The sequence below is a fragment of the Panthera uncia genome, chromosome D2 (genome assembly GCF_023721935.1).
Source record: "Panthera uncia isolate 11264 chromosome D2, Puncia_PCG_1.0, whole genome shotgun sequence".
In the NCBI taxonomy this organism is placed as follows: Eukaryota; Metazoa; Chordata; class Mammalia; order Carnivora; family Felidae; genus Panthera; species Panthera uncia.
Window position 1 is genome coordinate 65,313,872 of NC_064818.1, and position 27,314 is coordinate 65,341,185.

General features: G+C 45.7%; 1 protein-coding gene across 3 annotated transcripts in view; it reads left to right on the plus strand.

Annotated features, from left to right (window-relative positions):
- The first annotated feature begins 334 nt into the window (after window positions 1–334).
- Window positions 335–27,314, plus strand: part of MXI1 (MAX interactor 1, dimerization protein) — an 81,177-nt gene continuing 54,197 nt past the window's right edge. The window contains exons 1-2 of one of the 3 annotated variants that reach the window (XM_049645733.1): window positions 335–828; window positions 18,926–19,058. In XM_049645733.1, coding sequence (XP_049501690.1) covers window positions 567–828; window positions 18,926–19,058 — 395 coding nt within the window. In that variant the 5' untranslated portion in view covers window positions 335–566. Of the gene's footprint in view, window positions 829–3,090; window positions 7,795–17,290; window positions 17,524–18,925; window positions 19,059–27,314 lie in introns of those variants that run through there. The other 2 variants (XM_049645734.1, XM_049645735.1) reach the window with 2 other exon arrangements.

Below are 27,314 nucleotides of genomic sequence, written 5' to 3' on the forward strand. Positions count from 1 at the left end.
TTTTTTTAAAAAAGTCACACCAGCTACCATTTATTGGGGATCCACTCACCATGTGCGAGGCATTGTCCTGGACCCTTTACCAGGTATTATTTTTATGTGAAGAAAAAAAATAGCTCACTAGTTTGTTTTCCTGCAGGTGCACTCGGAGGCATCGAGTATTTTTTCCATTTGTGTTAAAATACAGTGCTCTGCTCTGAGGTAAGATTTGGGGAGAGGCGGGGAAGGGTGCAGGGACGGGCAGAGGGCGTCCCTGTCTCGCTTTTCTCCACCTTTTATTTTGACCGGTCCGATGGTGACAGGCTCGCACTAGGACCCAGGCGCCAGAGCGCCTCCGTCTGTCCTGTAGGTTCATTCAATCTCCCATACACACAGACCCACTGCGAGACAGACACACACTCACACACACTCACACACACAACTGCACGCAGCGAGGCTCGGGAAGTCAGGTCGCCTCCTCGCCTCGGCCCCTCCTCCGCTCCGGCCAGCCGGGTCTTCTCCAGGGACCGGAGCTCGGCGGGGCCGCGCAGCCCCAAAAGAGGACGAGCTCGGCGGACCCCGGTTCCTCCATGGGCAAACGCGGGCGGCCGCGCAAGGAAGCGCGCTGTGAGGGCGCGGGGCTGGCCCCCGCCGCGCCCCCGGCGGTGGCCGCGCCCCAGCCCCCGGCCCAGCCCGAGGAGCCCGCGGGGGCCAAGCTCAGGTGCCCCTTCTCGGACATTTTCAACACCAGCGAGAACTCGATGGAGAAGCACATCAACACTTTTCTGCAGAACGTGCAGATTCTGCTCGAGGCCGCCAGCTACCTGGAGCAGATCGAGAAAGAAAACAAAAGTAAGTTTAGGGGCCCCTGCTCCTCCTCGGCGCCCGGCTCTTTCTTCCTCAACCACTTGGGCGACCCCTGTCGCCTGCTCGGCCCGCGCCCCCCTTCCCCCAACACACATCCAGCCCTCGGCAGTAAAGCCGATGACACCGGAGAAAGGACACGCACGCACAAAGCTGCTAAAGATGTAACAAAGACGAGCGGGGGCGGGGGGTGGATGGCGAGGGGGGCCTGTCGGTGCGTCCGTCTGTCCGTCTCCGGGAGGCTGGGAGGACCGCCGGATGGACAAGCGGGGGAGTGTTGTTTGCTGACAACTGAGCCGAGAGCTCATCTCTTCGAGGTCGCCTTTCTTCCTTTTTCTCCCCCCCCCCCCAACCCGGAGCCTTCTCGGGCAGACAAGTGTTGTTTTTCTGTCGCTCGTTCCTGGGTGGGGTGGGGATTAGAAGCCGAAAGTTGGAAATCGTAGGCAGAGCTCAGCGGCTAGAGAAAAAACACACGCAGACACACACGACAACAATAACAACAACAACCAAACAGCCCTCCACGGCATGGGCTTGGTCTGGCTGGCTCGGCTCTGCTTCTCCCTTCTGTCTACTGTGCTTCTTCCTCCCCTCTCGTAGCAGGGCTCAGGCCATCGCTTCCACGGATACAGTCCCCCAGCACCTCTGTTGCCCTGGGGTGCCACCCCCCCCCCCCCCCCACCAAACAGGCCGGCTGGGCCGGGCAGCGCCAGCAGCTTGCCCCGGACCCGCCGTCCTGCGCCCGGGAAACTTGGCGAGGGGGACACAGCTAAAAGGAAACTTTGGGATCTCGCAGGAAACAATAGTTGGGGAAGAAGGTGTGGGCTGTTGTGTGAGGTTTCTTTATTTTCCCGGAGACGACTTACGAGTGAGCGCGCCTGGCTGGGAAGGCAAACGCCTGCCTTGTCGATTTCTACTGTCGTCTCCCCCCCCCCCCCCCCCCCCCCCCCCCCCGGGCCGATTCAGGTGGAGAGCAGTGCTGGGGAGAGGGGTGCTGGGAGCCCCACCCCGGCCTGGCCTCCTTTTTGTATTTGTTTGTTTCATTTTTGCCTCTGCCTGCTGGGTCCCCCAGTCCTCCCAGGCAGTCGACTCAGCGTCCTAACGGGGGCACGCGTGTGCGGTGTCTCCAGCCCAGTCCTCACAAATAATAGCTGCGAGAAGGGGGAAAGGGCCAAGGCAGAAAAACCGATAGACTAGGGAAAACCAGGCTGTTTAATCTGTCCGAACAAGTAGGAATATCAATGAGACGAGAGAGCGAGGGGAAAAAAAAAAAATGGTCCGATTGCAACGTGTCAGATCTTGCAACCTCCTCCCCCCAAAACACAACAACAACAGTCCTCAAACACAAAAACACCTTAGCTGACCAACACCCCAGGCCTCCGTGGTGAAAGTAACCGTGTGTTGCCTGCGCAATTGTGCAGTGGCTGAAGGCAAAAACAAGGATTTGTGTTGGGAGGACGGTTGTGTGCGTTCTTTTCTTTCTCTTCTCTCCTGTTTTCTCGGAGTGCCTGGGTTGCGAGAAAGGCGCATCGCTGGCTGTGTAGCCGAAGCAGTTTGCGATTATTCATCCGGGCGGGAGGCGGGGGGCGAGGTGCATTTGTCAGGAGGGTAGTTTCTGAAAAGCTAGAGCTGGTAGGGAGCTGGGTGAAGACGTGGTTTTGTTTGGTGTGTTTGCTTTTGTTGGAGGGGGGAGGGGCGCGATTTCTTTAGCTACCCCCCACCCCTGTCCGGGGTTCTCTGGAGTCTGTCCCGTGGTACCGACTCTGGTGGGGGTGCACTAAAAGAGGGCACCTTGGCAGTGTGTGGCAAACCTGGGACCCCCACCCCCAGCATGGTGTACGAAGGCGGCGTTTGGAGCTTCCACCGCGTCCCGCCCCCCCCCCCCCCCCCCCGACAATCGGAGACCTCCGCCCCCCCTTGCCGCCTCCCCCACCCTCCCCCGCCGCCCTGGCCGCCGCCACCTCCTAGTTTACCCCGTGCCGGGGCTCCGGCGTGGCCACCAGTCACGTAAGCAGAGGGCCGGGCGCGCCGGGCCGGGCTACCCCTCACGGGGCGGGCCAGCGGCAGCCGACTGGGGCTCCTGTGGCGGAGGAAGCCAGGGGGCTTCCTCCTGGTCCCTCTCCCGAGCGTCCGCGCTGCAAGCCCAGCAGCCCCCGAAGAGGGGTTCAGGAACCTCAGCGCCCCAGTCAAAGTCAACTTCGTGTGCGTAATCAGCCCCTCGGCCCCACTGCCCCCCCCTCCGGCCGGCTCCCCGCGGGAGTATTTTTAGCTCTGTTGCCTCTATTTGCTGCCGCTGTTTGGCTCTGCATGACGTGATGCCAACGGCCCCCAGATTTCCCCGAGAGCGTGGGGGCGCTGCGCCTTGCCCAGCTTGGCTGCGGGGACCCTGCTCCAGGCCCTCGTCCCTTCCCCAACAGCTCACGCAGGCGAGGGTGACCTCCAGCAAACTAAGGGCTACCATCGCCAGGCCCTTTATTATGTCCCCTGCAAACAGGAGCGGCCCACGGGGGTTGCTTTATCCTCCCCACTTTCGACTCCCCCCCCCCCCAACCTCCCACCGGGGCTGGGTTTCCTAGTACGGAAAACGGCGGGCCCTACATCTGCCTCAATTTATTGGGGGCGCTTCTTCGCGCTGGCGGCGCTCGCCGTTGTTTTCTGTTCGCTGCACACAATGCCCGCGCGTCACGGCGGTCCGCGTGTGCACAGCAATAACGCGAGTTGGGGGGCGGGTCGTGCGTGCGCCGGGCTCCGGCACTGCGGGTCGCTCTGCGCGCGCGGGGCTTGTTTTGCTTCAGAGCCCCGCTTTCCGAAACGCTTACATCATTCAGTCGTTGGGGGAGGGAGGAGGATCTGGGCGTTCCGATAGGACTCCAGCATTTCTCAGGTCCCTGGTTTTTGGAAGGAAGCAGGGATCCTAGCTGTTTATGATGTTCATTATGATAGGAGGGGGCTCAAGTTTTGTTTGTTGGGCAAGTTTTGTGTTTTTTTTTTTTTTTCTTTTTAGGTCACTACTGCAAAGGGCACTGCTGGCCGGCTCAGGTGCACAACCTCCCCGCCTTCATTTCAGCCAGTTCCCCTGTAATCACTTGATCTGTTTCTCCGCCTCCTCCTCCTCCCCCTCCCAGCTAGAGACACATGGTTTCCACATGGAGACAAACTTCTTTCCTCTGACTGGACTTGACCTAGCTGCGTGGTTCAGCCTATCGGCAGCTTCAGCTTTCTCTGACATCACGCGTTGCTGAGGCCTGAAACTGGTGGGTGGAGCCAGGAGGCAAGCCAGGAAATCTCTGGGAGCTGTAGTGTGGCCAGCTGCTACAATCCCTTCTTAAAGGGACGCTCTTCTCCCCTGAGACGGGTGTCAGCTTTGATTCTTCATTTCGGGTTCGGTAAGACCTTCCCGAAATGCTCCAGTAGACCCTGGTCACGAGTTCACACGTTTCGTTTTTACTGTTGTTTGCAAAGTACTTACTTGGCAGCCGCTTGCCTTATTTTCCATTGTTGCCAGAACTGCTTTTCATTGCCTCTTTGAGGTTTCCGTAGTAGGAGGAGTGCTCACCAACTTGTGGCCACAATGTTGAATTATTCCCAGTAGGTATGGTGAGCCTCCTCAGGAGGAAGGGGTTCAAATTAAGTCACCCAGTATTGACTGTTCTGTGCAAGGCAAGGATTCCCAAGGATATGTGGGTACATTCTCCTGAAGTTCCAACTGATACGAATCCTTAAGGATCTCAAATTAAAGCTCTCCAGAAATATTAATCATGGAGACAGTGACCCGTTATCACAAAATCAGAAGTTATATATAAATCATCTCTGGCATCACCTATATCCATTTGGGGTACAGTGAAGGGGTGGCAATTTAGGACCAAGTGATAATTAGAAAAATATTTACTTCCTGTTTTGGAAAAGGTTAAACTGAAAGGGAGGAAGAATGAGATTCACAAAGAAGTGTTATGTGCAGAAAAGCTGTTCCGTGGTCAAGTAAAAGCTACTGTAGTGTAATGTCTAGAGGGTTAGAAATGGGCTTCCCAGTGTCTGGGGTGGGTCACTTTGGGGGCAGTGCTTAAGATAGAGAAGAATGATTACATGGGAGTAGAAGCCATAGATCACCCTCTGGAGTGGATTATCTGGGTTTAGAGTGAGGTGCTTTTCTGGACCAGGCATGGACAGGCCAAGGGGCAGCCTCTTCTTCCTGATGGAGAAAAGCTGCTGCTGTGTGGGCATGGGGCCCCACCCTGCCTTCCCCACGTAATCGCCTCTGCTCCCGTCCAGCAGGTCCACCAGCAAGCAGGCTTCGCAGTCATGCCTCTCTGCTTGACTCAGACTCTTCCTTCTGTCTAGAATGGCCTCATTCTCTTACTCCACTGGGGTTATCTGTTTCTTACTCACCCTTCAAGACCTAGGTAAGTTCCTACCTCCTCTAGGAAGCCTCCTCTGGCTATTTCTTAATTCAGGGTAGTTGATAGAATGAAAACTTTACAGTTACCCAGAGTAGGGCCTAAATTCCTCCGTCGCTGCTTACTGGCTTTGTGACTGTATGTGCAAGTTACTTAAGCTCTGAGGTTCCATTTCTTTTTTGTAAAATGAGGATAACTATAACACCAGCCTCACATCACTGTTGAACAACTAAATGAGGTACTCCCTTTAAACATTTAAAGTACCTGGAATATAGTAGGTGCTCAATAAATAGTCTCTGAGCCTTGAGAATCAGTACTATGCAATTTTCCACTTGCTTCCTGTGTATTAGCTTTATCCTCACAGGGAGATGATTAGCATCCTAAGGGAAAAGATCACCAATAATATTTCAGTATATGTCACCATTGCATATAGCATACCACTGGGCATATAGAAGACATTTAGTGTACATTCTTTGATTGGTTGGATTTGTCATTTACTGGCTATGGCACAGTGATCAGGTTTGAAGGCCAGGGGACACAGAATAGACTTTCTGGAGACTTGGAGAAGAATTGGAAATACTGATCTCTTCCAAGGAGAGGGGAAGTTTCATGTAATCACCATAGAGTGCCCTTGGGCTACAAAGACCAGGGGCTGCAAAGAAATGGTAGTTCAGGCCTGGAGAGCTGAAAGTGCCCACTGTCATCAACTGTGACCCTGAAAATGAATGTTACTAGCTTAGAGAGCAGGAGACTAGGACAAGTTATGCTAAAATTAAGGGGTTTGATGGCAACTAATGTTCAAGCAGGTCACATTTCTGCATAGCGGGCATCTTACAATTCATTCATTCATTCCGCAAATATGTATTGAACATGTACTATGTGCACTTGCTTTTTTCCTGAAAATTCTGTGGGTTCATTTATGGTGGGAGTGGAATGGGACATTTGGTTTTTGGGGAGTTGTGTAAAGAACACTTTTTTAATGTTTATTTATTTATTGTTGGGGGGGCAGAGAGAGAGAGAGAGAGAGAGAGAGGGAGAGAGAGAGAATCCTGAGCAGGCTTCGTGCTGTCAGCGCAGAGCCCAACATGGGCTCTCGAACTCACAAACTGTGAGATCCTGACCTGAGCTGAAATGAAGAGTCGGACACTTAACCAACTGAGCCACCCAGGCGCCCTGTGTAAAGAACATTCGTAAATCAAGTTTTTGTTTTTGCTGTATCCTAAATTATGTTTCTCAGATTCAGCTTTTTTCTTCCAGTTTTAAATATGATCTCTGCCCACTGGTAAATGCCAGAAGTCGACTTTGAGGATAGTTGTGGCTTTCAGAGTCCCAGAGCTCCCAGGGACTAGGCACCCTACAGAGGATGCCCAGGGAAAGGGAACAGAGCCTTCGAATTTCGGAGAAGTTGAATTGAACCATTCCTGGTTTGTGGGGGGAAAGGAAGTTCCTTCCGTCAGCTCCAAGGCAAGACAGCATGTTCACTGACCTTCCCTTGCTGATGAAAATGCTGTACCATTGACATACCCAGAAATGGGAATTTTCATCTGAGGATGGCTGGGCAAAAGTTTGGAGGCAAAACTGAGGGAAATGAAGAAGATTCTAGCATGTCGCAGCAGCAACTAATTGCATTACATACTGTGAATACTGGTTACCATTTTTTGAGCACTGACTATATACCAAGTATGGGGCTAAACATGCATTATCTCCTCCAGTCTTCACAACAACGCCATGATGTGTGCAATTTTATTGCCCCATTTTATAGAGGGGGTAACCAAGGTGCAGGGATGTTGAGTAACTTGCCCAAAGGTCATATGGTTTAGTAAGTGGCAAAGCTAATTTTTGGAACCTAGGCCTCTGATTCCCGAATGAGCCTGCAGTCTTAACCATATATGCATGTACACGTTTTCCCGTCAAGGAATGAAGTCCAGAGAGGTAAAATGACTTGCCCAAGGTCACCCAGCAACCTAAAGCAGAGCTGGTATTTGAAACACTCTGTTGATTGTTCAAGGTCTTCCTGTACACACCCTGCTTAGAAAAGGCTTAGAAGTAAGGCCGAGGACAGAATAGCCAACCAGAGAGGGTTTTTTGTTTTGTTTTGTTTTTGTTTTTCAGACTTGTTCAACTCTCCTGGCCCTAACTCAAGTTTAGGCTCCTAGGAAACACCACCCCCTCCTGCTGCCTTTCCCAAGTCCGTCCTCTGGGCATATCAGAGGACTTGGGCTGTTGCTATGGTACTGGGGCCAACAGCAGGTTCATCAAAAGCCGGGTCTTTTGCCTTTAAAAAAAGCCTGGCCCTGCAGAAACGAATTGGCCACAAAGATTTGCATCAGTCATTGTGGCTTGTTCTGTTTTAGATCCCCCCTGCCTCCCTACCCCACCCCCTCCTCCCTACCACCACCACTTTCTATAAATACAGTTGGATAAATATTGATTTAAACCGGGTTTCTGGAGGAGAAGCACATGGCTGCCCTGGCCTGGTCTTCACTTAGATACCACCAGCATGCCAGGCCTGACACACCTAACCCCCGACAGCTCTGGCTTCCAAATGACCCGTTTTGGGGAGGTAAGTTGTGGTTTTGTGGCTTTGATTAAAAGAGAGAGAGAGAGAGAGAGAGAGAGAGGGGAGAGAGAGAGAGAGAGAGAGAGAGAGAAGGAGTGAAAAAGCAACAACCCAGCAAGAAATGGGAATCTTCTTGCAGAATGAAGAAAGCAATTCTCAGCAGGCAGAAATGGAGAGCGGGAGGCCGTATTGCAGACTGGCCTTCTGAACCATTCTCTTGCCTTTCCCATTCTTCCTTCCACTCCATTTTGGGTTTTGTTTTTAAAGGAGGCAGGTGGTAAGACAGAGTGTCAGGGCCAGAAGGAGCGCCAGAGGTCACAGAGCATCCATCATCCTATTACAGATGGGGAAGCTGAAGCCCAGAGAGGGACAGTGGCTTGCCCAAGATGACACAGCAGAAGCAGAACTAGATTCTTCTGGGCCTCTTGCCTGGTGTGAGAATGGGTTACAAGCAGAGCCCCAAACTGGGCTTTTGTTTTACAGGTCAGGTTCTTATAAAGTCAGCAATTCTCAAACCTGGTTTACTGATCCTAGGGTGTGGCCAGTTGGTTATTGCAAAGGCCATTGCAACATTCACAATAGTCTTTCAAAATGAAGCTAATTTGAATTTGCCATTTAGAAAAAAAATATTTTCTTTTACACTGGGGCTGGGGGAAGTAGGAGGAGTCCAAAGGCAGTGACAATGACAGGATGGCTACCCAAGCCTTATCTGAGGAGGAGAAATACAAGTCTTCCCAGAGGGGCCTCCTCTGGGGGCGGTGGGTGGAGCTCTGGGCTCACACTGAAGAGTGGCTTCAATTCCACAGGGACAGACACCTGCTCTCTGGCTCTTCTGCTACTAAAGGGAAGTAATTGTCTCTGATATCATTGTCCCTGAGTGGCCTGGCTGGAGGTGTTAAAGCTGTCAACAGCTGACTTGATCTCTCTGGCCAAAAATAATGGGAATTTGCCACCATCCCCTCCAGAACTTGAGCCTCCTTCTTTGCTTCCTCATCTTTGCAGAGTTGCGCTAGGCCCCTTGCTTGTGAAACATTTTGAAAGTTCAGGTGACCCTTGTTTTGAGCAATACATCTCCAGGAAATATATGTAAATAAGATCTCTTTTTTTAAAACAAATTTAAATTAGAGAAACTCTCTTTAAAAGGCCCTTGTGGCAAATACTTTTATTTGGAATTATGTTTCTTGCCAGGAGTTCTCCCTAAATTTGTTCCCTGAATGTCTTCCTTCCTTCCTTCCTTCCCTCAGACTGATGTTTAAGGAGCACATACTGTTTTATGTCAGGCACTGTGCTAGGTCCTAGAGATAACAGTCCCTGCCCTCATGGAGTGTATACTCTATTCCAGTGCCGGTTTTTAGAAATTCGTTTGTCTTAAACCCCAACAGTGTAGAATTACACCTGACTTGGATTTTGTGTCTTCAGTTCTAGACATCATTACGGACAGAACAAAATTTATCCTCCTCTCCCTGCACCCCCTACCCCCACCTCCATGTTTAAAGTCTTTTGTGTTTGTCCTTGTAATTTTTCCAGATCTGACGTTGTTGTTGTTGTTGTTGTTGTTGTTGTTGTTGTTGTTGTTGTTTTACTACCTGAGCTTAGGAACTAAGTACCCCGTGAGCAGCCTTGTAAATAAACACATTCCACTCTCAGTTCTCTCCAGAACGGGGCATTCTGTACTTGGAGGACTGTCCATACCACTGTTCTTACCAAGCGCACCCTCCTATATAACATGCCCTTGGCCACATATCTCTAGTACCCAACTCCAGCATCTGCTAAGGAAATTTAAACACAGCAAAATTAGAAAGATAAACATAGTGTCCTGAGGGAGATTAGGAAATTCAAACTAAAGCCAATAAAAAGGGATTTGGATTACCTCCTATTTGAGATATTTTACTCTTGTATGTTTACGGCCATTAGCAAGAATACTTGAATAAAGATGATTTGGGACAGTTTTAATACTGTTGTATTAAAATGGAGGGCATGCCCAGGGCTGCTTTGTTCGTGGCCATGGGTGGCGAAGTGTGAGCTGGGATGGCCTTTGTTTTTCTTTCTACGTTGGCCCAGACTGCCTTATGGCATCCCTGTGTTATCTCCCTCTTACCTCCACCACACCTGACCTCCCATACCATATTTCTTGATTCTTTTAAGGCCCTGAGTGCCTTGCATATGACCCTCTTTCATTCTTTTCACCAGCTGTAAAATGTAGCTCAATTCAACAGATAATTTCTAAGACCTGCCAGGAGCCAAGCACTGTGCTTGGTCCTTTCAAAGTGCAGGAGGTGTGGAACTAGAGAGTTCCAGCTCAGATTCCAGTGCAAATGACAGACAAATAAAGACCAATAAAGAATTCTTGTCTGTCTCCTAGGAGTCTGATAACCTGTCCCCAAGGGGACTGCTGACAGGTGCAATGTTTTCTCTATTTTCCAGAGGAATAGTGATCATGACTCCCTTTACTGAGCAGTTACTATGTACGAGCACAATGCTAAGTGCTTTGTGTTAAATCCTCACAACCACTGAATAGGAGGGTGCTAGGATTATCCTCATTATAAGTGAGGAAAGCCTTAGCCTTAGCAGGGCTAGCTAACTTTCCTAAAGTCACATGTTAACGTTGAGCGGAGCTGAGACTCAAACCTAGGTTTTTCTTTCTTCCTAGGAGAACTTAGGCCTCAGGGGGCAAGAGGCAAGAGATGGAATCTGGACTGTTTGAATTCCAAGCTGAGGGTCCCCTTGGGGATGCCTCCCTGGAGTGACTTCCTTTACTTCCCACTCATCCTGGGACAGAGAGAGGGCAGCCAAAACCTTCCAGGGCTCTTTGGGTATTGACAGTAAAGTCTGACTAGGGCCCTTTTCCTGAAGGGCAATGGTCTAGGATGTTGCTACTTGCATGTGTAGCACCACCTTGCCCAGCACCCCCTGGGGAACTCACCCAACCAGTAGAGCTCCTGTGGTTCTGCACACTAGGGTGGCAAGGGTGTGAATCCATACACTATGAGGCTATACTAGGTTTCCTGAAGCGTTCGAGCTTGTAGGGGAACTGGTCTGGCCATGCTTGGAGCCAAGGGCTTCTGCCACAGAAGCCAGAGGGGCGAGAGGCACGTGTGAGCTGCGGAGATGAGCTATAGACCCTGACTGCCACCGTGACAGTGTGGGCAGGCTGGTTCTGGTCAGTCGGCATAGGTCCAACCTCTTCTCCTCAGTGAAGATTGAGGAAGCAAGAGTGATCTTAAATATAACTGGGTTCATGTCACTTGTTTAAGCCTTTCAAGAGTTTATCTCGCCCTGACTATGTAGAGTGAGTGTGGTCCAAGGATGGACAGCCTTGGCATCTGTTGCGACTTTGTCAGAAATGGGACTCCCAGGCTCCACCCCAGACCTGCTGGATCTGAATCTGTATTTTGCCACAATTTCCGGGTGATTTTTTTTGCTCATTTAAGTTTGAGAAGCCAGCCTAGACAGCCCTTGTGATTGCCCTGATGCTTCTACCCACCTAAAGCAACCCCCCATTTATCATTTATCCTTTATCCTATGTATCACAATTTGCAATGATTTTACTTGTTTATCATCAGTCTCTCCGGCTAGAATACAAGCACCTGGAGCACAGGGACCATTAAGTAGTTTCGTTAATTATTCGATCTTCAGCATCTAGCTTAGTGCCCAACACATAATAGATGCTTAAGGAATATCTGTTGAATGAATGATGAGTTCTCTGTCTTTAATATTCTGACCTAGTGCTTCTCAACAAGGGAGCTAGTTGAGATAGTTCTCAACTATCTCAAGGGAGCAAGGTGAGATAGTTCTTCTTGTGAAGATTAGTGTAGAATAATGCAGGTTGTAACATCCTTGGTTCCCACTCAGTAAATGCCAACAGGACCCTCTAGTCATTGTGACCCTCAAGAAAGCCACTCCTACTTATTTCCAAAGCCTCCTGGGGGTTGGTATTACCCCTGGCTGAGACCATTGCCCTAACCAATTTTGTCTGTTTTGTCTGATTGAACATACCTTGATGAATGCTGTGGGGTCCCAGAATTAGAAAATCTAAGTCTGAATCCAGTCACTACCTAGGTGACATTGAGCAAATCCCTTAAGCTTTCTGGGCCTCATCTGTGAAACAGGGAATCTCAGAGGTGTGCTGAGAATTACATGAACTGACTGTATGAGCAGCACAGTCATGTACACAGTTGGTTCTCATTTCATGCAAGCTAGTATGCAAATGGAGGCATAGTGTTCTAGGGTCTCTGGGGAATCCCAGAATCCCAGAATCAGAATGCTGGGGCTGGGAGAGATGGCGAGATCACTGATGTCCTTGGGCAGGCAAGGGCCTGGTGTTTTTATTCTAAATGGTGCACCCGAGGCTGAGAACTCAGCCCCAAGGCAGCAGGCTAGGTGTGTGATTTAATTAATAGTGTCCAGGGCCTAGCTGAGCCTAAGAGTGACCTCTACAAGTTTCTGCTGCCTGGAAGGGAGTGGTGATGCCAATGGGTGGGGGCAGGGCAGCTCTAGCCAGACTCCTGGCAGAGGAGGGAGGGTTACCCAGGACTGTGGCAAGAATGTGGGGCATCCTCTTAGCAGCAAGGAAGGCCTCTGGCGATCTTTTTTTTTTTAAGGCTTTAAAATCAAGTTGCATCTATGTTTGAAAGAACTGCTCATTGCATCCAAGACCTGATACGTGCAACAAAAAAATAGTATATTCTTGCTTTTGAATACAGATACAAACATTCTAAAGAAAATATTAACTCATGGAATGAGTGCTGTTTCAAAAGAATAACATACTGTGGCTGACCAGGCTATATGCCAGGGATGGCTGAAACTCACAACATCTACCAGTATAGATGATTACAACCACAAACTAAAGGAGAATAATAGGTGACTGAAACAACAAATGATGAAATGTCATTTGAAAAAAGTATTTGGGAGGCATTCCTGATGAAGAAAACTACTTCCATACAATAAAGATTATTTACCTGTGGTGGTCTTTTAATTATAGCAGTGTAATGAGGTTAGGCCCACGGCTCTGTGGTCATCACCAGCAAAGGAGTTGATTCTGAGGCCACCGCTTTCCTTAGAGAACAATGAACCTTAAACAGAAAACAAAAGCAGGCTGTGGATCCCTTTGGAATGTAACTTGATATTTAAAGGTTTGGGGCTCCACAAATTTAAAAGATCACAATACTTATATATTTATTTATTGTTAAGAACACGAATCAACCAAAAAAAAAAAAAAAAAAACCAAAAAAGAATATAAAGATGAGTTGAGAGCACAGGATGAGAGCCTGTAGGTCTGAATCCTAATCCTTGCTCCATCGGATTTGATAGATAGCTCTGTGGCCTTGGGTAAGTTACCCTACCTCTCTGACCCCTCAGTTTTCTCATCTGAAAAATGGAAAATGGAGACTGGATTGAGGAATAAGCTTACTGATATAAACTTCTATGAAATAAACCATGAAATGATATTTGGGGGGGACATTAGTGTGGCATGTCCCTGGCAAGATCCTGTTCCAAAATCCAGAATACTTGATCAGTTGCACCCCAAGTGGGATGCTCCAGGGTCAGCAAGTGGCTTAGATGTGCATATTAACTGAGTCCTGCAATGCAGATTTCTTCTTGGATCCAAGTTAATGCAAAAAAGAAGAAAAAGCACATTCAAGAAATTAACGCATCCATTATAATCACCGAAATAGGCTGCTGTAATAAGGGCCATTTAATAAAATTATAAAAAGCCCTTTTCTAAGGGGGAAGAGATAGGCCAGGATGGAAGTCAAGTGCAGCTGTTTGAGCCTCTGCCAGTGGCCTGATCTCACCAGAAAACTGAAGTTAAAAAACAACAAACTTCCAGATTCAGCGATCTCAGATGAGCACTGCCTCCCCCTACCGTTTCCTCCCACCCCCATGTCCTTTCTTTCCCTGTCTCCCCAGTTCAGGCACCTGGGTGGCTTGGTGCTTTTCCGTGTGGTTGGGATGTCAGCCGGCAGCCCTGGCGACTGGAGCCCTGGGAGGCGGCAGCTACCTCTCGGGTTTAGCATTACGTCATCCCTTCTAGACCCAAATTTATCTCGGCTGCACACAGGCCCGCAGTTCTGAGCTGCCGCTGACTTGAGGAGAGCTTACGCATGAAGTTAGGCAAGGCTGACTCACTGGGCAGAAGGAAAGGTTTTCTGCTGCTCTTCACGTTTTTGGGCCCTGAGGGGAGAGGTAGGAAGGAGGCTGCGGTTGCCATTTCTGGGTGGAGGATGGAAAGATGTATAGCTATTACGGTTTTCATTTAAGAGCTCAGGACTCACCCTTCCTCCATCTTCAACCTTCATTATTTGAAAACTCCCCATCCTTAAAGATAATTGCAGAAAACAGTGCCCTTCACAGTAAGCATGTTGCACTTTCAGGGAAGTACTCTTATTAAGTGCCAGGCGTCACCAACACAGTGACTTTGGACTTGGAGCTTAATCTCATGGTCCCTTCCCTTCTTTCTATCTCTCCTGTCTGCAGAAAAGATACAATACAGACCAGCCTCCTCCATTGTTCATGAATCTGCAATAAGTCATTTGGAAATTTGCACTGAGTAAACTGTGACGGAAAGGACCCCAAAGAACGGAGAGCTTTGCCTGTTTACTCTGAAGGGCAGATTTTCCCCATCTGGGCTGTGTTTGTTACAGGTCTGGGGGATTCAGGGGGACTTTTTCCATCTTCAAATGAGGCTTCCCTTAGAGAGATTATTTTAGGGACAGGACAGAACCAGAGACTGTGGGTAAGATTCCAGGTTCTTTTGTCAGAAGGCAAAAGCCTTCTGGAAGCCTTGCTTTTCCTCAGTTTCCACATTTGCATTTGTAGTGCAAACTGGATTCATCTGAGCAAAAGAAAGGCCATGGCTGCCTTTGGGTTCCTCCAGGCTGGGGCTGGTGCTGAGGGATGGTTTGTGGGGAGCATTACTCTCCTGAGGCTAGAGCCCCAAGCTTTGTGCTGTGGGAGGCCCTTGTGGCCAATGTCAAAGCAAGACCTCAGGGAGCCCGAGCAGGGAGAAGGAAATGGCACCTTCAATTGCTATCAGAAAAGACTGAATATTCCTTCACATAAATCCATCCTTAACACTGCCCCACTGCCCACCGTCACCATCACCTCTACTATTCTTTAACATATGCAGGTGGCCTTTTTGGTGACTGTTGCCCTACTTTCCATTTCCTCATCTCCCTCTTGGCCATGGCTCTAAAAGAAGGGCTGGTTAGTTCATCTGGAGGTCAACTGTGAAAGGTCAGGCACGTGCACCAAGTATCTTGCTTTCCCTTAATAACCTGCTAGGGCTTATGATCTATGGATTTAATCCCAAGTGCATTTTCAGTTGGTACTTTTTTTTCTTGACTGCATGTCACATGGTTTACCTCCCATTGGGGAGACTTTTATTTGTCATAAATTTACCTCTCTTAAATCCTGGAGTAGCCCTTAGCAATTTGGGATCTAAAAATTAAGAGTCTACAAGTGGTAGAAACTAACTTTCAACCAATAATTTTTGCCCTCAACCAACAGGTCTTCTTGTTGAATAGCTATTTTCTTTTAAATAATTCCATTCTTCCCCTTACCCAATGTATCCCTTGTTGAGAGTTATTGATATCCGGTGGGAAAGCCCGTATCTGAAGTGACCTAACCAACAGCAGAAGAAGCAAAGTCCCTGTTTCAAAGTCTTTGCAAAATTAACTCTCCTGTGGCTTGTGAACACCTTCACTTTTGGGTCTCCATGCATTTGATGGAACACCTATTTGGTTCTTAAATGTGGTGCCAAATGTAATATTTAAAAGGGCCGACATAATTTTGCAGCTTTTGACCTCATTGGGAATCTTGTTCACTTTGAAAAAAAAGAGTGGAAGAGAGAGGGCATTAAAATGCAGCATGAATCTCATAACATTTTTGAGAGTAAGATTTTCATTCTGAGACGGTATTTTCTGCAGTAGCCACTGGAATAACCACAGGGAAGGGGAAATTCTCCCCTCACCAAGAGCTTCCTGTTATTTTGGATGTCCACAAGCAGGTTAAAATAATCAGGGTGGGAAAAAGTTATGGATGTTTACACAATTCCCAGCTTGCTCCTAGAGCATTCAACAGTTTTGACCCTCTTGCCCTTCCTCTCCCTAGACCAATGGTTCTCAACTGGAAGTGATTTTGTGCCCCGGCAGACATTTGGCAATGTCTGGAGACCTTCTTGGTTGGTAGTGTGCTACTGGCATCTAGTGGGTAGAGGCCAGGAATGCTGCTGAACATCCTACAAAGCACAAGTCCACCCCCGCCCCAACCCTCCTGAATTATTTGTCCAAAATGTGAATAATGCAGAGGTTGAGAAACTCTGGTCTAGACTTCGAGGGCTTGTTAGACTGAGGACTTGGAAAGAGAATGACAGTGAGGGTAGCCATTGGCAGTCCTTTATTATGGTACCTGCTCTCCTTAGCCACTGCTTTCAGTTCCCTCTCTATGGAGGAGAACAAGAGTGGAAACAGTCATCACAGCTTCCATTAATTGAGTATTATGTACTAAGTGCTGTAATTTTTTCATTGAATCTTCACAATAAGCCCTACTGGTTATAGACTCCTTGAGAGTAGGATCCATGTCTGTTTCTCTCCTTACACATTATGTCTAGTACAGTGCCTGGCACATGACAGGCCCTCAATGTTTGGATAAATGGAGTAACCGTATCCATTTTATACATGAGTAAATGAGGCCTTAAGGGTCCAGGCAGCTAGTGTAAGTAGCAGAGTCAGGATCTGAACTGAGCCCTGTGTGACTTCGGCACCAAATCACTTACCCACTGAATTATATCCTTCACTTGCAGCACCAGAGAGGCTTTCGAGCCTCTAAAGTCACTAGTGAGGGGTTTGAGGAGAAAGAAGTTTTTAAAAATAAGATTTTAAAAAACCCATGAAAAACAAAACTACTGTGTGGAAACTAAGGGGGGAAGAAGGGCCTTATGGAAGCCCTCTCTGGCTCTGACGGGATCAGATCCCTTGTTTCTGAACAGTGATCTTGGTTTTTCAAATGCTTCTGTATGTGCTGGCCGAACAGCACATTTTGCGATGGGTAAACTGAGGCATGGAAGTTACTGGAAAAAGTAGTACTAGACAGAGGGCTGGAACATGGCGCTTCAGATAAAGAATGCTTTAGCTTCTGGGCACCCGCTGGGAGTCGCTAAGAAAGAAGCTTCCTGGGACCTCGCTCAGATTCTTACTTCCCAGAAGTAAAGCCCCATAACTTCTTAGTCCTTACACCCTGAAGACAGAGGCTAAGCGGGACTACGTCTCCCAGCGGCCATTGCGGAATTCGGCAGGGCGCAGGCGCACTGAAGTGGTCGGCATACTACCACTCCCGGCGTGCAGTAAGAGGGGCGGGACTACATTTCCCAGGAGGCAGAGGAAGGGGCGGGACGGGGCGGGCCTCGATGCTGCGCCCGCCCCTCCCCCGTGCTCGCGCGGAGAGGTAAACAAACCGCGCGCGGGCTGCCGGCGGCGGCGGGCGAGGCGGGCGCGGCGGGGGCGGCAAGGGCGGCGGAGAGCGCGCCGAGCCGCGGCCGGGCTGGCCCGCCCGCCCGCCGCACATGTCCCGGGGCGGCACCGGCCTGTAGCCGCCCGCGGCGCCTCCTGTCGGCCGGGGAAGGGAACGCGGAGAGGCCCCGGTCGCCACCAGCGGTGCCCATGGAGCGGGTGCGGATGATCAACGTGCAGCGCCTGCTTGAGGCGGCCGAGTTTTTGGAGCGCCGGGACCGAGGTAACGGCTGGGCGCCGCCGCCGCCTCCGCTACCACCTGAGCCCGCGCTCTCCTCCGAGTGCGGTGCGGCGTGTGAGGGGAGGGAGGGTGGCGTGTGTGAGGACCGGAGTCCGTGCGTGAGGAGTGGAGTGAGTGTGAGGGGAGAGGTGCGTGTGTGAGCAGGGATGTGTGAGGGGAGGAAGGGGTGCGTGTGTAAGGACGGGTGTGTGAGGAGGGGTGCGCGTGTGAGGGGAGGCGGGCGTGGGTGCGTGTGAGGGGAGGCAGGGATGCGTGCGTGAGGGGAGACGGGTTAGAGTGAGGAGGGGTGCGTGCGTGAGGGGTGCGTGCGAGGGGAGGCAGGGGTGTGTGTGAGGAGGGGAGGGCGCGTGAGGGGAGGGAGAGGTGCGTGTGAGGGGAAGCAGGGGTGCGCGTGAGGAGGGGAGTGCCTGTGAGAGGAGGCAGGAGTGCATGTGAGGGGAGACGGGGGTGCGTGTGAGGGGAGGCGAGGCAGGGGTGCAATGTGAGCAGGGGTGCGAGGGGAGGGTGCGGTGATGGTAAGCACCTGAAGCCCGTGAGGGGGCGGTGCGGGAGCGGCCGCGCGTGCGTGTGTGTGAGGGTGGCACGTGTGCGCGGGGAGGGTGAGGCGAGGCGGGTGAGGGGGATCTGGGGGCGGGGGGGGGGGGGGAGCAGCGGGAGGGAGTGTGCTGAGAGTGGGCGTGAACCCGAGGACTTAGGGAGGAGAGAGGGCAGGACGCCCTGCAGGGAGGGGGGCGGCAGCAGCGCGGGCAGGGGTAGGGGAGCCCCGGCCCGGGGCGTCGGAAGGGAGGCCAACTGGAGAGCGAGTGGGGAGGAGGCTGGCCACCCGTGGGGGAGGGGCCCCTGAGAAGCTGAGGCTTGAGGAGATGGGACCCCATCAGGGACAGGTGTCAGGACACGGGGGAGGGAAGGGCAGGACCTCTGAAACTGGTGGCAGGAGAGAAAATGTCCTCTGAGACAAGGCGATCGAATTGTTTGAAGTACGTGAAAATGTGGCGCTTGGGGAGGAGACACCTGGAATGGGGAGAGTTAAAGGGGGATTTTGAGGCCAGCGAGATAACTGAAGTGAATGGTAACTAGTCTCCCAAAGCAGCGTGTTTGAGTCAAGAATTCTTGGCGAAGAGGATTTTGGAGGGCATGGAGAATTTACTTGGTTGAGGAGGTGGTATCTGTACACCTTTCAGGTGACGGGCTGGGTCTGTATATAATGCCACAGGTTTGGTGTCCTGGCAAGGACTGAGAATTTTATCTTCCAAAAAGTGGAAACATTTTTACCTCTTTTCCTGCAGCTGCTTTCAGCAGCGTGTGACTGCAGGGACTTCCGATCTGTGGGTCCATGGATTTGGGTCCGTTCCCGTTACATCTTTTTTTCTTGCTGTCTCTTTAGAGTGTGAACATGGCTATGCCTCAACGTTCCCCTCCATGCCGAGCCCGCGGCTGCAGCATTCAAAGCCCCCGAGGAGATTGACCCGGGCACAGAAACACAGCAACGGGAGCAGCAACACCAGCACTGCCAACAGGTAGCAAGCTGTGGGAGGAGGTTTAGAAAGGGTTACTGGTGGGAAGGAGCACACGCTCAGGCAAACATGCAGGCCCTGGTGACCTCAGTTCTCTAATACCAAGTCTAGAGCAGCACTGAATAATAGCCAAATGAGTTCCTTTGCGACCGTCCTTGGAGATTTGGCCCTTTTAAAATAATAAACTCTGGATATCCTAACCTGACTTTGTGTGGAAGGGAAGAAGTGGAATCCGAAAGACCACTAAAGAGTTCTTGCTGGGATTAAGCCAGGAGGTCTGTGACCGATGGAGGGGGACAGTAAGTTGAGGGACTTCACAGCATGTGTCCATGCATGCAACCGAGTGCTAAAAGTAATCTTGGGCCAGCCTTAAACTTGGATGATCCAAGAATTTCTAAAGCCCAGAAATAGCTCAGGCAGGATATAAAGCAGAATCAAGGGTTTTGTTAAAGGAATAAAAATATTTAGAGTAGAAAGTTAGTGGGCATGGTCTATTTGTTGTTTATGGATGAAAGGGAAGACCATGCTATGAAAGTGTAGTCTCTTATTGGGTAAGATTGAATTGGTAAGGGAGATTTTAAATTAAAAACAACAAATGACACAAAGAATATGCTTATTTTTCAGTCCAAACAGGTCCCTAGAAAATGCTTGTCTGGGTGTATTCAGACACAGTTGACTTCCATTTTTTGAAAACTTTTGGTAGTGTCTGGGTGTCTCTTCAGTGTTTTGTCCCAGAGGGCCAGCAAATTCTAAGGATTCATCTCATAGGAAGTTTTCAAAAGGCCATCTTAAAATCAACAGATGTTGTCTTTTCCATCAGTAAGAGGGATTAAATGAGACCTTTTTTCCTGATTCCCAAAGAGAATACAAGCATTTTTTTTGGAGAGGTACAGAGCAATCTCTCAGTAACTAAGTTTGCTTGAAGAGTTTGGAGAACTCTGGACAAGTAGTTGGGTAGTCACTTGAAGAAGCAGGTTGGGAAGAGAGCAGGAGTAGGGGCTCTTACTAATTGATGCAGGAAACCTGAGGCTCCTATAGATAATAATTAAGCTTAAAAGGTTGGATCTTCCCACTCTGTATTTTTGACATTGCTGAGGCAAAACTAGGATTCACTCTTCTCCCTTTGACTAATCGTTTAAGCTGTGTTTTCTTTTCTGGCTTCGTCATTAAGACTATTTTGTATCTTTTAAACTTAATTTTTAAAATTGTAAAACTAATTACGCATGAACTTGATATGTTATATTTTTATGTGTGGGCCTAGAGGGTTTGCTATAGTATGATGGGTTTGGGATGAAAATATGTAACATGATATACAGTATTAAAACAATAAATACAAATTTTCTTGTTCACAGTTTCTCTGGTTAATGTCTCAGCAATTAGGATCTATATTCAAGAATTCATGGGTTTTTCAATCCACGTGTAGGTTAAAAAAAATTTTTTTTTTTTTTAATTTAGAGATGTGCAGAGAGTACCAGATAGGAATCCAGGCCTGGGTTTTGTTATGCTACAAGTATTTATTGAGTTTTTCCTATTTTATAGAAATCAGGTAAATGATATCGTTACATTTTCTCTTCATCTCTGTTCTCATCTGTAAAATGAAGGGATGGTCTACATATTCACCAAGGTCCCTACCTCCCCTGAAGTTCTATGACACTGATTTATTGATACTTTTAGAGATCAGTTACTATATTATTCAATATACCACTTCCATCATTGCAGATGTGGCATTTTTACTAACAATTCAAGGATTATAGAGGCATTAATTAGACATTCATTTCTAGATTTTACCAGTTATGTTGCAGGTCATGAATAAGTCTTTGTCATCTGTTGAACTTACACTTTGCTCAGCTTGGAGTTTTGACTCAGTGCTGTTTCTCTTTTGTGGTAGTGTTCCTTTTAGGATTCTGTGATTGTGTGTAGGACCACAGTGCTAATTACCATATGTTTTAACATATCAGAAAAATTTTAAAACTACAGGCATGCCATGTTGTTCTTACAGTACCCATGGGAAAATAATTGTGTATATACTGGACCACCCAAGGCTAAGGAAGATAATTTTTCATGGAAATGTAAGTAATAAGAAGGAAAAAGAAAGAGAAAGAGAAAGAAATAGAGTTCAGAATGTATTAAGGTCCACCCATGGGTAGGGTTTAGGTCGGGGCCTATAGATGAGAACTAGTATGTTAAGTGGAACATTAGAAATTATTTTTCCTTACATTCGTTTGAAATTTCTGCTTCATGGACTAGAGGAGCCAAGGATCAATTTCCAGTGCCAGGGTATGTGGAAATGGGGTTGTTAGTCCATTTGAAGAAGACCTTATAGACTTCTGTTAACCTTAAGCCTATTACTGGACTTAAAAGAAATTTTATTATATTGGTTACATAGAGCAGAAAGAATACTTGTAAAAATTTCCACTTGTAGTCATCTGAAACAAGGAAAGGAATAGAGTTATGAGTATATTTGTTTTATTTTCGGGAACAAAAAGCACTTGTGTCGAAGTTGTTACTGTTATGCATCTTGGATGTTGGGTATGTTGTATGTCATACAATGACATTCATTTCTCTGACATTGTAGGATCTTTTAGATATAATGTTGGTTGATTTTTCCCCCCTAATATTGTCAGGTATAATATGGTCTTCCTGATATAAAATGTTATTTTATAAATTTATGGGTGAATGTTAACTCCTAATATTATAAGTCTTGAAATCTTATTTTCACACAAGTACAAAGGAGAGAAAATAAGTGATGTAATGTGATATTACAAGCATGTACCTTGAAAATCTCAGTAATATCATCTTTTGGTATCCTTCTAACTGACAATTCAGAAGTGGGATCTATAATATGTAATTATTTTTTAAATACCTGGTTGACTTTACCGTAGTCTTGGTCATGGCCTTCTGGCACATTTCCTGAAATTACCCTTCCTGAGATGTTACTGGTATTAGAAAACCTGGCTGCAATTGCTATCTGGCTCATTGAGGAGCATCAGATAAGCTTAAATTCCCAGCGTTTTAACTCTTTGGTCTCACAACTGAAACATTTCAAGATCTGTCAGCTTTAGAACTCTACTAACACTAGTCTGCCTGGCTTCACTGTAATACTGATTTTCTCCTAAATACTTCATGAATTTACCTTCTTTTCTCTTATCTTCATTACGACCCTCCTGATGAGATGCCATCCATCTCATTGTAACCTCCTAACTTGTATCTGTGCAACCACTCCTGCCCCATATACAATTCTGATTAATTATATTGGCTAGCTGCCTTTCAGTTCCTTCAGTACACCATGTTTCCTCCTGCTTCACCGTCTTTGCACATATTCTGTTCTTTCCCCTTTTGCCAAATTGTGTCTGTCTAATAACACTCATTTCCACTCAGTCATAACTTCTGGGAAGCTTTTCTTCATCTGCCAAAGTAGATAAGGTAGTCACGTACCTGATGGCACGTTTGTGAATATACAGTTTTTAGATACATACAGTTCTCTGATTGAAGAATTCATGTCTCATTCATTGGACTAGAAGCTATATGAAAGCAGAAATTGAATCTCTACTGCTTAAGGATTTATCCCCAGTAACTATTACAGTGCTTTGTACATCGTAGGTATTTCTTAAAGAATGGAAGGTTTTCAAACTCCAGGTAGCCTGCCTTCTTTAGGAATTGAGTTTCTCTTTTGTGCTGAGTATCATATTCAACTCTGGAAGGAAAAATTATGCAATTCCTGCTTTGGCAAACTCTGAATACTTTTTTTTTTTTTTAAGTTATTTATTTATTTTGAGAGAGAGACAGCACAAGTAGAGGAGGGGGGAGAAAGAGAGAGAGAGGGAGGGAGGGAGGGAGAAACCGAATCCCAAGCAGGCTCCATGCTGCCAGGACAGAGCCCAGTACAGGGCTTGAACTCCCAAAGCCACAAAATCATGACCTGTTCTGAAACCAAGAGTCAGATGCTTAACCAGCTGAGCCACCCAGGCACCCCTGATTACTTTGTATCCTAAAGGACGTTAACAATAATACATCTGGAAGGGAAAATAATATGTAGTATTTGAAGAGTAAAAAACTCAAACTACTATAATATACTGAGTGTATATTATAGTATACTATAATATAGTCTGTAAGTATATTATAGTAGACTGTAGAATGTTGCACTTAATTTTAAAGAACATTCATTGTCATCTTGTCATGAAAAATATTAAAACTTGTATATGTAAGAACCATAAGTCTATCAAATATTGGCAGTAAATGTTGGTATGAGCTTATGACACATAGTAATTGCATTGTTTTAAGATGATGTAGGAAGTGGTAGTAACTACCAATTTATGCTTGAATTTTAAGTTGAGAAAAATTTATTCTATTTGGTATTTTTTGGATATTAAAGAATCTCACAATAGCAGCTATATTTCAGTTCCACCTGCTTAGGATTGAGGACATCGAAAAACAAAACAACTTTCCTTTTGCTTGTAAGGCTTTAGTTTAACTTTTCTTAAAACTACAGAATAATTAAATATGTTAGTCTTAGAGGGAATGATTGTAGTGTTATGTTTTCAGGTTTGTAGCCTTTTGAGCTGCCTTTGTGCATTATTAGTTTTTTGGGGGAATAGTGGTGGATTCCTTTTTTTAGGAGAGTTGTAGAGGATTTTTTCCAGTAGAAATAATTTGAAATTTGTTATATCTTCTGTCTTTATTTTTAAACATGTACCTATTTGTTCACTAAATAGTTGAATGAAACTGTATAGTTATTGTGAAATTTCTTTTTACTATTCTGTGCTTTTCAAATTTTCTGTATCAAGAAATAGTTTCTGAGTCTCTGTTGAGTAGAAAATTCCCAAAGTTTCAGGACAAAAGTAGAGATTAGTAGCAGTTAAATTCTTTGTGATATTAGTATTGTTCTTCAGTATTTTCCAAACGTTGAGTGATTAACACAGCCTATGTAATGTTTTCTGTGATATTCTGTCTTTGACTAAAACCAAGTTTAAATGAAAAATTCTCAAGAATTATTTATATGCCTCACTCTAAACAAACTCAGACTTTCCATTAAATGCTTCATTGAAACAGAAGTTTACTGTTGCAGAGTTTCTAAAGGACATACTCCCTGTGGAAGTATTGTTTCAAGGAGACATGATGATCATGACTTATAAGTCAGTAGGACAGCTGCTTATGTTCCTATTTGATGAGCAGCCTTTTGCCAGAATATTGAATACATGATGTAGAAGATCACAAATTTTAGAAAGGGAATTCAGGATTTCATTTGGTATAGTTCTCTGCTTTATGAAGGTAAGATATTAACACTCATTTTGTGATTAAAACTCATGTGGCCTAGAGATGGTAAGAGATACCTATTTAACTATAAGTGGTGGTTGGTTTAAGATCAGTCTGGATTTTAAGCAGAATATGCATCATTCTAACCAGATGAGACTGTTGGCCTGAAGAAAGCTTTTTCCTTCTAGATTTCTCCTTACAAATGAAACAGCGTTACCTCCTTTTGGGTATAGTATGATATCTTAAGTGAAGCTGTTTTCCAAACAGAAATCTAGTCAAACAGGTTTGATGATATGGTTTGATCAAGTATATTTCTGGGTCCCAATTTTGATCAGTAATGCCAGTGTAATTTAAGTGTGCATATTTTTTGTTAGATTATTTTTATTTTTCATTTTGGCTTCCTACATTTTAAAGTACTGGCAGCCTTCCCCCATCCCCCCGCTCCCCCCCCCCCCCCCCCCCCGCCCCTGGCTGTGTATGTGTGTCTACACACCATCTTCGTTACCATTTAATGAAGGAAACACATGTTGTCAAGTAAATATATAAATATATTATTTCAAACTGTGATGAATTTAATATGAGGGAAATATAGGATTCCATGGGGGGCATAACAGAGGACCTGATTAAGTTTGATAGATGAAGGCAGGCATCTCAAGAATTGAACCTTTTGCAGTCTTGCTTTCTCTTATCTTGAATGTTTTTTCATGTTCATACACATCTGTTAAATCATTTTAAATCATAGTATGATACTCTGATTCATGTGTATACCATAATTCATTAACCCAGTCATCCATTGATGACATTTAAGTTATTTTTAGATTATTTTTTTTCATTTGAAACAGGGCACTATGAACAGACAACTTTGTGCAGATACCTCTGTGCATTTGTCCACCTAGATCCTTCAGTAAACATGAAGAATTAGAATTGTTGGGTCAAAGAGTAGAATCCATCTTTAATAATAATGAATAGTAACCCCTTACATTTAATATACTACTTATGCATAAATACCTGTAATGTACATTATTACCTCATTTGAATTTCATAACAGTTCTGTGAGGTAAAATGAAAATATTTTCCCTATTTTTTTGATGAGGAAACTGGACTGGCATGCAATGCAAGGTAACTTGCACAGGTAGAACTAGGAGATGAGACAGATCCCTGGATTTGTTTCTCTAGAATCAGCAAATAATCCTCAGTAATAATTTACTTAAAGGGGTGCCTGAGTGGCTCAGTCTGTTAAGTGTCCGACTTCAGCTCAGGTCATGATCTCACAGTTTGTGAGTTCAAGCCCCGCGTTGGTCTCTGTGCTGACAGCTGACAGCCTGGAGCCTGCTTCAGATTCTGTGTCTCCCTCTCTCTCTGCCCCTCACCTGCTTGCTCACTCGCTCTTTCTCTTTCTCTCTCAAAAATAAATAAAACATTAAAAAAAAACAAAACAACTAAGACTCAGTGACTGTACCCTGAAATTTTTGTGTTAGTGCTCTCCTCTTCCGCTCTGCCAAATGCTTGAAACATGTGGTCAGCATCTGCTACTTTAATGCCTTCCCACCAATATTTTTCAACTTTTGTAATTTGCTTCCTTTTTTACTATAGCTACTGAGACTGCTTTCTTAAAGGTAATTAGTAACCAAATGTATTGAACTGACACTATATATATATATATATATATATATATATACACACACGTATATATGTACATATATATATATGTATATATATACGTATATATATACATATATATATATATATGTATATATATATATGACTGTTGCTATACAGCTTCCCTACAATAGAGTTTATGGTATGTTTGGAAATATATGTATATAATAAAATGGTAAATAATACAAGTCAGTAAGATGTCATAAACATGGCTGTTTTTATTTATCAGATGACAGTATACAGATTAAATTATTTAGATTTATAGAAAAGATTACAATATGTTCTTGTAGAAATGCTGTAGACTCCTAGTATATACTTATTCATTGATTAACATACATTCAGGGAGATATAGGGATTCCATAACTTAATGTAAGTGAAATTCCTTGCATTTTATCTAAGTAACTAAGTTCTTAGAAAATATTTGGTTTGATAGATAATTTTGTTATTAACGTTGTTTCATACATTTCAGGGAAAAGTATTGTGGATTTTCTTTTTATTTAGTTTTATGACATTGGATAAAAGGGTTTCTGTGCGGTATTTATTTCCTTACGTTTGTTTATCATGGGAAATATTTTTGATAGTCTTTTGAGAACACTATGTAAACACCATTTGTGGAGGCCACATGATGAGAGCTTTGAAGCCATTTGAAATGGGCATTTTTAAATTATAGAAGAATATAATTTTAAATACAGAAGAACATAATTTTTAATATAGAACATAAATTTGTCACATATTTTGACAAAACAACTGATTTTCCTTTATTCTTATTTTGATTAATTAGACATGGACAATTTAGGATTCTCTTTGAGGAACTGTAAAGAACCTTTCTTTTTATGTAATGAGAGACTAGCGGGTAAAAGGTAAGTTTGTTTTGGTATTAGAGGAAATGTAAATTTTGACGTTTTAAGTTTTGATTACCATAGACTTGTGTGATAGTATCTATCTTCTATATGAATACCAGGAAAAAAGTGATTTTCAGACTCCACAAAACTCTGGGCGATATATTGTTTTTAATACGGAACGTGTTAGGATTGGTTTCTGTAGTCTTTGTTGGTAACAGTCCGCAGAAGTTGCAATTTAAAATTTAAAACTAGTCTGGTTCTAAAACCATTTGATGTTCTTAACATTATCATTTTAACATGTTATCCAGTCCATTGTCCTTTGGAAGGCAGGTTACATTCCTGGAAATAGTACAGTATGCCAAAAAGAAGTATTTGAATTTCATTTTTCTATAGAATCATGGTTTTTTAGGGAGGTTACCAAAAACCCAAAGTCTAATATTTTTATGGAATTTATCACAAATGCCACATTTCATCCATTTAAAGAAACAAAACAATTTATCTACAT